The following is a 9,954-nucleotide window of genomic DNA, read 5'->3' as shown; positions in this document are numbered from 1 at the left end:
ATTTTAACCATTTATAACTGTACAGATCAGTGGCCTTAGGTTCATTCACACTGTTGTGCAACCATCACCGCTATCCATCTCCAGAACTTTCTCATCTTCCCAAACTGAAACTCTGTCCCCATGAAACACTAATTCCCCATTCTGTCCTCCCTCAGCCCCTGGCGCCCACTGTGTGACTTTCTATCTCTATGAATTTGACTACCTTAGGCATCTCAGATAAGTGGAATTTTCTATCTGGTTTATTTCACTCAGTATGGTATTCTCAGTATTTACCCACGTGTCAGAATTTCCTTTCTCTTTAAGAATATACAAAAGTTGGCCGGGCGCGGTGGCTCACGCCTGTAATCCCAGCACTTTGCGAGGCCGAGGTGGGCAGATCACAAGGTCAGGAGATCAAGACCATCCTGGCTAACATGGTGAAACTCCATCTCTACTAAAAATACAAAAAATTAGCCGGGTGTGGTGGCGGGCGCCTGTAGTTCCAGCTACTTGGGAGGCTGAGGCAGGAAAATGGCAGGAACCCGGGAGGCAGAGCTTGCAGTGAGCCGAGATCGCGCCACTGTACTCCAGCCTGGGCGACAGAGCGAGACTCCATCTCAAAGAAAAAAAAAAAGAATATACAAAAGTCTATTTATCCATTCATGAGTTTTTGTTTTTGTATTTTTTTGAGACAAAGTCTCATTCTGTTGCCCAGGCTGGAGTGCAGTGGCGCCGTCTTGGCCTCACTGCAACCTCCGCCTCCTGGGTTCAAGTGATTCTCATGCCTCAGCTTCCTGAGTAGCTGGGATTACAGGCGCCTGCCACCACGCACAGCTAATTTTTGTATTTTTAGTAGACAGAATGTTTCTCTATGTTGGCCAGACTGATCTCAAACTCCTGGCCTCCACTTGCCTCGGCCTCCCGAAGTGCTGGGATTACAGGCATGAGGCACCATGTCTGGCTTGCTTGCTTGCTTTCTCTCTCTTTCTCTCTCTCTCTCTTTGGAGCCAGTAGTTCAACTGGCTTTTTAAGTTTTTATTTAATTTTAAGAAATTGAGCTTTATTAAATAGTAAATGTAACTACAACTTGTGGTTATACATATATATTTAATGAAAAAAATATACATACATTGCTGGTGTGTGCTCAAATACATTTTGCTGATGGAGTGTGTGACCAGGAATGTCCCCTTGGTCCACAGAGCTCTGGTGTATGCATGGAGGTGGGGGGTGGGCTATGAATCATTCCTGTATTCTCAGACCCAGGATCATGAAGTCACGAGGTTGAATGTAACAGAGTCTGTCTCTTCCTTCAAGGCTCATAACAATGCCGCTTCCTCCAGGAAGCCTCCCTTGCTTTCCCAGAGACAGCTGTGGCTTCCTGCTCTGGGCTTCCCAGGCCAAGTTCCCAGGGTCCCTCTCTGTGCTCCAGCTGTGACCACAGAGGAGTCTATGCCTGAAAATAAAGGCCCTTCTGGGATTCTAGCCATGTCTAGGCACAGAGGAGGGGAGGGGGAGTTTGCAGAATGAATAAATGAAGAGTCTGTTCATCCTTTGAATTAGATGTGGAATGAAGAGGTCTGGTTGTTCAGGGATGGGGATCGCGAAGCTCTGTTCTGCTCATCTTGGCCGCACCCGCGTTGGGAGGCAGCCGCAGGACAGACATTGAAGGCCAAGGTTGAGGAGGCGTGGACAGCGGAAGAGGAGGCGGTGGGTCGTTCGCACATACAGGCTGCCAGAGGAGTCCACGGTTTTGAGTGTGGTCAGCGGCGAGTAGCGGATGTTGGTCTGTTGGCGCAGGGGTGGTCGAGTCGAGCTGATGACGTTGACGATGGCCTGCAGAATGGAGGCCCTGAGCGCTGGGACCCAGGGAGGGCCTCACCCCGCAACATACCTGAGCCACGTCTTGGGGCTCTGGGCCCTTCACTCACCTGAACCACGTCCTGTGGGCTCTGTCCCACGGAGCGAAACAGCTCCCTGGAGGCTGGGAGATAGAGGTCCCGGAAGTAGTGCAGGGTCTCAGGGTCAGTGCCTGGGAACTCAGCCGTAGAAACCTGCGCCAGAAGCTTCCCCTCAAACTCGGTGACCACGGGGCCTGGCTCCACCAGGGAGATGCTGGCGACCAGGCATGGGTAGTGTAAGTCTGATGCCCCAACCACTCCCTGACCTATTTTGTCCAATTTTTTTTTTTTAAAGATACAGGGTCTCACTCTGTTGCCCAGGCTGGGGTGCAGTGGCATGATCATAGCTGTCTGCAGCCTCCAACTCCTGGGTTCAAACAATCCTCCGCCTCAGCCTCCTGAGTAGCTGGGACTGCAGGTACACACACCACCACCCTTGGCTAATTTTTAAATTTTGGGCTGAGATGGGGGTCTCACTATGTTGCCCAGGCTGGTCTCAAATGCCTGACCTCAAGCGATCCTCCCATTTCAGCCTCTCAAAACGTTGGAATTACAGGTGTGAGCCACGGCACTCAGCTTCATTGTCTTCATCTCTCCTCTCCCCCTTTCGATCGCACCTCCCCATCACTGCCTCCAAGCCCCCTCTGCCCACGTGCCCGCCTCACAAGATGTTGAACTGCAGCAGCTGGATAGCGAGGCTTTCGAAGAATCCCTCCAGGGCGAACTTGGAAGCTGCATAGACATCGTTGAAGATGACACCTGTGAGGGTCAGAGGGAGGAGAGCTCTTTGGGGGTCTGGGAGGTGGGCTTTGTGGGTTCCAGGGTGATGGGGTCTTTGGGAGACAGAGCAAAGAGGATGTGGGAACCAGAGAAAGCAGATACATGGTGCCAAGATGATGGGTGTATGGCATTGTGTGATGGGGTCATATGGGGTCAGAAAGAGGTTGTTCTCGGGTGCCGGGTGCCACCTCCTCCCAGCTCCACCTGGTCCCAGGAAACTCCCCTATTTCCCTCCATTCTCTAAACCTTTGGGGCCGCTTGGGGATCCCCTTCATTTTTCTCTTCATTAGGGCCCTTGTCTCTCTTCCTCCCTCCCTTTCTTCCTCCCTCCCTTTCTTCCTCCCTCCCTTCCTTCCTTCCTTCCTTCCTTCCTCCCTCCCTCCCTCCCTCCTTCCTTCCTTCCTTCCTTCCTTCTCTCTCTCTCTCTTTTTCTTTTTCTTTTTTGATAGGGTGTTGCTCTGTTCTGCAGTCTGGGGTGCAGTGGTGCAATCATGGCTCACTGCAGCCTTGAACTCCTGAGCTTAAGCGATCCTCCCACTTCAGCCTCCTGAGTAACTGGGACTACAGGCACACACTAGGATGCTTGGCTGATTTTTTTATTTAATTTAATTTTTTTTGGCGGGGGGGAGACGGAGTCTCACTCTGTCATCCAGGCTGGAGTGCAGCCTCTGCCTCCTGAGATCAAGTGAATCTCCTGCCTCAGCCTCCTGAGTAGCTGGGACTACAGGTGCACACCACCACGCCCGGCTAATTTTTGTATTTTTACTAGAGACGGAGTTTCACCATGTTGGCCATTCTGGTCTCCAACTCCTGACCTCAAGTGATCCATCAGCCTCAGCCTCACAAAGTGCTGGGATTACAGGCATGAACCACCACGTCTGGCCAAAGTTTTGTTGTTGTTTTTTTTGTTTGTTTGTTTGTTTACTTACTTATTTATTTATTTTTTAGACAGAGTCTTGCTCTTGTTGCCCAGGCTGGAGTGCAATGGCGCAATCTCAGCTCATTGCGACCTCTGCCTCCGGGGCTCAAGCAATTCTCCTGCTTCAGCCCCCCGAGTAGCTGGGACTACAGGTGTGTGCCACCACACACGGCTAATTTTTTTGTATTTTTAGTAGAGATGGGATTTCACAATGTTGGCCAGGCTGGTCTTGAACTCCTGATCTTGGGTAATCCACCTGCCTCGGCCTCCCAAAGTGTTGGGATTACAGGCATGAGTCACCGTGCCTGGCCCAATTTTAAAAAAATTTTTAGTAGTGATGAGGACTCCCTGTGTTGACCAGGCTGGTCTCAAACTCCTGAGCTCAAACAGCCCTCCTGCCTAGGCCACGCAAAGTACTGGGATTATAGACGTGAGTCACCATGTCTGGCCACTTTTTCCTTCTGAACTTCAGAATCCTTCTGAACACAATTCTCCAGGCTAATTTATTTTATTTTATTATTATTATTTTTTTGAGACAGAATTTCACTTTGTTGCCTAGGCTGGAGTGCAGTGGCACGATCTTGGCTCACTGCAACCTCCACCTCCCAGGTTCAAGCAATTCTCGTGCCTCAGCCTCCTGAGTAGCTGGGATTACAGGCACATGCCACCATGCCCGGCTGATTTTTTTGTATTTTAGTAGGAACGGGCTTTCACCATGTTGCCCAGGCTGGTCTCAAACTCCTGAGCTCAGGCAATCCACCCGTCTCAGCCTCCCAAAGTGCTAAGATTACCGGCATGAATCACCGTGCCCGGGGTCCATGCTAATTTAGAATATGATCTAAAACCCATTCGCCATCCTCCCAGTCTGGGGAGGATCAGACACTGGTGGGATTTCCAGGGTTGGGTCCCCACAGCTCACCCTGCAGGCCCATGACACTGCTGATCACCACGATGTGGCCCTGCCGCCTCCTCTTCATGCCTGGAAGCACAGCTTTGACGAGACGGACAGCTCCGAAAAAGTTGGTGTCAAAGACATTCTGCATGGCAGCAAGGCTGAGCCCCTCCAGGGGCCCCACCAGGCCCATTCCAGCATTATTCACTAAGAGAAGAGGTACTAAGGGTTACCTTAAAGTCCCTCACTCTTCTAGCATTACTTCTAGACACTCCCTGAAACACCTCACCCCGTACTCCAAGTCCAAGGCCAGTCCAGGGTATCTTGGATGGACAAATATGAAACCTTGGTGACCTTTAAACACAGTTTAGCATTTGTCATAGGGGATCCTCAGCCCTGAGTGGGAGGAAGGGCTGCTGGGAATAGTGCCCCCCTTAATCTATGAGCAATTCAATTCTGACCCCAAATTACATCAAGACAGCGACACCCACCTTCCTGCGAAGGTTAGGGACCTTATGACTTATTTCTGTATCATGCTGTCTTCCCCAAGTGACTCATCCAAGTAATTTCCCCAACCACATATGGCTTTCTCCATATATGAGAATTTCTATTCCATGAAATCTGCCCCACCTCCAGGCCTCAGATTGTTACTAGTGTCTCTAATATTTTTGTTTTTTAAAAAAATTGATTTTTGAGCTAGACATGGTGGCTCATGCCTGTAATCTCAGCACTTCGGGAGGCCAAGGCGAGTGGATCACCTGAGGTCAGGCTTCGAGACCAGCCTGACGAACATGGAGAAACCCCGTCTCTACTAAAAATACAAAATTAGCCAAGTGTAGTGGCGCCTGCCTGTAATCCCAGCTACTTGGGAGGCTGAGACAGGAGAATCACTTGAACCCAGGAGGTGGAGGTTGCAGTGAGCCGAGATTGCGCCATTGCACTGTAGCCTAGGCAACAAGAGTGAAATTCCATCTCAAAAAAAATTGATTTTTGGCCAGGTGTGGTGGTGCATGCCTGTAATTCCAGCACTCTGGGAGGTCGAGGTGGGCAGATCACTTGAGGTCAGGAGTTTGAGACCAGCCTGACCAACATGGTGAAACCTCGTCTCTAAGAAAAATACAAAAATTAGCTGGGCATGGTGGCAGGCACCTGTAATCCCAGCTACTCAGGAGGCGAGGCAGGAGAATTGCTTGAACCTGGGAGGTGGAGGTTGCAGGGAGCCGAGATCACACCACTGCACTCCAGCCCGGGTGCAGAGCAAGACTCCGTCTCAAAAAAAAAAAATTATTTTTGAGACAAGGTCTTGCTCTGTCTCCCCAGACTGGCTCTATCATAACTCACTGCAGCCTCAAACTCCTGGGCTCAAGGGATCCTCCCACCTTGGCCTCCCGAGTAGCTAGGATTAGGCATGCACCACTATGACTGGCTAATTTTTAATTTTTTTGTAGAGTCAGAGTCTCACTATTTTGCTCAGGCTGGTCTTGAGCTCCTGGGCTCAAGCAATCCTCCTTTCTCGGCCTCCCAAAGTGCTAGGATTACAGGTATGAGCCACTGCACCCAGCCCTTAATAAATCAATTGGTAGGACCAACTGGTCTACCCCTCTCGGCCAACTGGTCTACCCCTTCTGCCCAGGTTCAGAGATTGCTGAAGAAGCCAGAGAGCTGGTGCTCAGACCTTGCCGTATTGAGGGTCTATACTCAGACCAGGATGGGGCTTAGTGAATCAGGGGCTGTGAAGTCTCACCCAGCACGTCCACTTCTCCCTGGATACAGCTGAGACACTGGGCCACCGACTCATCACTGCACACGTCCAGCTGGGCCACGGTGAGGGTCTGCCCCAGAGCCTCCCCAGCAGCTGCCTCCAGTGTCTCCTTCTTCCCCAGGTCCCTCATGGTGGCCACCACTGGGGGGCAGAGAGTAAAGCAGGGACAGGCACTGAGCTCCTTTCCCCTTGGTGTGGGCGCCGCGTGTCTGTGATCTTGCATTACAAGTCACAGAGAGATGGAAACTCACAAGTTTACACACCTACATTTATCACTCAGCCAACAAGTGCACACTTGTGTACACGCATCTCCACGTACCTATATCCATCCTTCCAACCATGAGTTCAACAGACATTTATTGAGCATCTACTATACACTATGCCCTATTCTGGGTGCTGAGGCTATGGCATGAAATAAGATAAAGTCACCAGGTGTGGTGGCTCAAGCCTGTAATTCCAGCACGTTGGGAAGCTGAGGTGGGAGGATTGCTTGACCCCAGGAGTTTGAGACCAGCCTGGGAAGTATAGCGAGATCCCATCTCTACAAAAAAATTATATACACAAATTTGCCAGGTGTGGTGGGTGGCCCCCACCTGTAGTCCTGGCTACTTGGGAGGCTGCGGTGGGAGGATTGCTTGAGCCCAGGAGGTTGAGGCTGCAGTGAGCCGAGATGGAGCCACTGCACTACCGTCTGGGTGACAGAGTGAGACCCTGTCTCAAAAAATAAAAAATAAGGCCGGGCGGCCCGGCGCAGTGGCTCAGGCCTGTAATCCCAGCACTTTGGGAGGCTGAGGCGGGCAGATCACGAGGTCAGGAGATGGAGACCATCCTGGCTAACATGGTGAAACCCCGTCTCTACTAAAAATACAAAAAAAAAAAAAAAAAAAAAAATTAGCCTGGCGTGGTGGCAGGCGCCTGTAGTCCCAGCTACTCGGGAGGCTGAGGCAGGAGAATGGCGTGAACCCGGGAGGCGGAGCTTGCAGTGAGCCGAGATAGCGCCACTGCACTCCAGCCTGGCAACAGAGCGAGACTGTCTCAAAATAAATAAATAAATAAATAAATAAATAAATAAATAAATAAATAAGGTAAAGTTTCTGCCTTCATGGAATTTATAGCCTAGTAGGTAAGACAATAAAATATATAAACATAAAACAGATTGCCATGAAAAAAATGCATACACAACTATAGCCAACATATGTGCATATATGAACACTGAAGTGAATAGCCATATATATATATATATATATTTTTTTTTTTTTGGGACGAAGTTTCACTGTTGTTTGTTGCCCAGTCTGGAGTACAGGGGTGCAGTCTCGGCTCACTGCAACCTCCACCTCCTGGGTTCAAGCAATTCCCCTGCCTCAGCCTCCCAAGTAGCTGTGATTACAGGTGTACAGGTGCCTGCCACCACACCTGGCTAATCTTTTGTATTTTTAGTAGAGATGGGGTTTCACCATATTGGTCAGGCTGGTCTCGAACCTCAGGTGATCTGCCCACCTCATCCTCCCAAAGTGCTGGGATTACAGGTGTGAGGAGCCAGAGAGCCACAGCACCTGGCCAAGTTTATGCTCTTTTTTTTTTTTTTTTTTTTTTGAGATGGAGTCTCGCTCTTGGTGCCCAGGCTGGAATACAGTGGTGAAATCTCAGCTCACTGCAACCTCTGTCTCCCGGTTCAAGCAATTCTCCTGCCTTAGCCTCTCAAGTGGCTGGGATTACAGGCACTGCCACCATGCCTGGCTAATTTTTGTATATTTATTTATTTATTTATTGAGACAGAGTCATGCTCTGTCGCCTAGGCTGGAGTGCAGTGGCATGATCTCGACTCACTGCAAGCTCCACCCCACAGGTTCACGCCATTCTTCTGCCTCAGCCTCCCGAATAGCTGGGACTACAGGCATCCACTACCACGCCTGGCTAATTTTTTGTATTTTTAGTAGAGACGGGGTTTCACCATGTCAGCCAGGCTGGTCTCAAACTCCTGATCTCAGGTGATCTGTCCACCTAGGCCTCCCGAAGTGCTGAGATTACAGGCATGAGCCACTGTGCCCAGCCTCAAGCTTATGTTCTTAAGCAGGACCTCAGCATATGTACTATGTCTGCACACGCACCAGCATACGTGTTTGATATCCCCCAATGTGTGCACCCATAATCACCCATGAACACTCCTGGGGGCATTTGCCTCTTGTCTTCGGGCCAGTGTGATTTGTGGGTAGCAGGCACGTGAATGGGGTCACTTGCATCTACATGTGATATAGTGGGAAACATGGGTGCAAGGGATGGGCTGCCTGAGTTCAAATCCCAGCTCTGCTACTTTGCAGCTGGGAGACCTTGAGCAAAGACCTTTCACAGTCTGCACCTTAGTTTCCTCATTTCTAAAATAGGGCAGGCCAGGCACGGTGGCTCATGCCTGTAATCCCAGCACTTTGGGAGGCCCAGGCAGGCAGATCACCTGAGACCAGGAGTTCGAGACCGGTCTGGCCAACATGGTGAAACCTTGTCTATTAAAAATACAAAAACTTAGCCGGGTGTGGTGGTGCATGCCTTAATCCCAGAAACTCGGGAGGCCAAGGCATGAAAATCACTTGAACGTGGGAGGTGGAGGCTGCAGTGAGCCAAGATGCACCACTGCACTCAGCCTGGGTGACAGAGCAAGACTCTGACTCAAAATAAATAAATAATAAAATAATAATAAAATGGGGTGAATGATTGTGCCTGCCTCATGGGTGTGATGTGAGGATTAAATGACTTCCTGGATTCAGGGCACTTAGAATGCAGCCTGGTGCATTACATTAGCCTCCAGCAGTTTCATACACCCATCTGCCCGCCCATAGGGACACACGTTATTCCCTGCACACTGGCACTCAGGCTGTCATGCTCAAAGCTGTGTGTGTCTCTAAAACAGAGGGCAGAGGGCTGGGAGAAGCAGCCCTGCCAACTGGGGCAATGCCCTCACCCCCAGTCGCCTCTTTGTAAGTAACAACCCTTTGCCCACTTTGACTCCAGCATGCTCCCTCTGGGTCAGGGGTTCTCCTGGTTGGTTAGGATGCAGGTCCCAGGGATTTATTCTAGAGGTGCAGAAGGGCAAGTTCTTAGAACTAGAAGGCCATCCCTTCAACCCCCAAGGTCAGGAGCACTTAAGAAGCTTATCTCAGTAAAAGCAGTAATCTGGGGAGACGTGGAAGAGTGAGCATCAGGGTAATGATTATTCTAATCTAGGAAATGCCCTAGTGAAACCCTTCTAAAAATAACACCCACCCACCCCCTGCCACTCTCAGCATGCTTTATTTTGTGTCTCAGCACTTATTCCCACCAGATATAGCAACAATTTCTTTTTATCTGTTTATCACCCATTCTCCCTCTCCTCCCCACATGACACCCATCCCGAGGGCTGAGATTTTTGTCTATTTCATCCCCAGTTGTGTTGCCAGCATTCAGAGCACCCAGAAGGTGCTCAAGAAATATTTCTAGGATGAGGGGATGATTCCTGGAGGGAATCCTGGGTCTCCCCAAGCCCACAAGTGCAGCTGGGAGAGATGGGTAGGGGAGACAGTGCTGGGGAAGCCGTTTCCACCCGGCTGCCTCCTAGTGCCACCCTGCACTTCTTACCCTGGTAGCGCTTCTTGGGGTCATGGGCCAGTTGCACTGCAAGTTCCAGACCAATTCCTGATGAACAGCCGGAGATCAACACAGTCCGGGGTGCAGCGGCCATGTTGATCCCCTCCCT

At 50.4% G+C, this 9,954-nt stretch overlaps 1 protein-coding gene across 1 annotated transcript; it reads right to left on the bottom strand.

Moving 5' to 3' along the window:
* Nucleotides 1–1,066: 1,066 nt before the first annotated feature.
* RDH8 (retinol dehydrogenase 8) lies at nucleotides 1,067–9,954 on the bottom strand. Its single transcript, XM_004059971.5, has 6 exons — nucleotides 9,837–9,954; nucleotides 6,213–6,371; nucleotides 4,496–4,675; nucleotides 2,543–2,636; nucleotides 1,908–2,091; nucleotides 1,067–1,812 (listed from the first exon to the last, which is right to left on the bottom strand). The coding sequence occupies exons 1-6, from the start codon at nucleotides 9,937–9,939 to the stop codon at nucleotides 1,597–1,599; spliced, it is 936 nt and encodes a 311-aa protein (XP_004060019.2). The 5' UTR covers nucleotides 9,940–9,954; the 3' UTR covers nucleotides 1,067–1,596.

Source organism: Gorilla gorilla, chromosome 20 (assembly GCF_029281585.2).
Source record: "Gorilla gorilla gorilla isolate KB3781 chromosome 20, NHGRI_mGorGor1-v2.1_pri, whole genome shotgun sequence".
Lineage (NCBI taxonomy): Eukaryota > Metazoa > Chordata > Mammalia > Primates > Hominidae > Gorilla > Gorilla gorilla.
Note: the sequence above shows the minus strand (reverse complement) of the source record. Positions and strands in the feature narration are given on the sequence as shown.

Excerpts from the sequence above, each read along its gene's own strand:
- RDH8 (XM_004059971.5), bottom strand. The coding sequence starts at position 9,939 with ATGGCCGCTGCACCCCGGACTGTGTTGATCTCCGGCTGTTCATCAGGA. Across the intron at positions 2,637-4,495 it reads CAGTGTCATGGGCCTGCAGG|GTGTCATCTTCAACGATGTC; the intron begins GTGAGCTGTGGG and ends TGACCCTCACAG. Across the intron at positions 2,092-2,542 it reads CTGCTGCAGTTCAACATCTT|CATCTCCCTGGTGGAGCCAG; the intron begins GTGAGGCGGGCA and ends CCTGGTCGCCAG.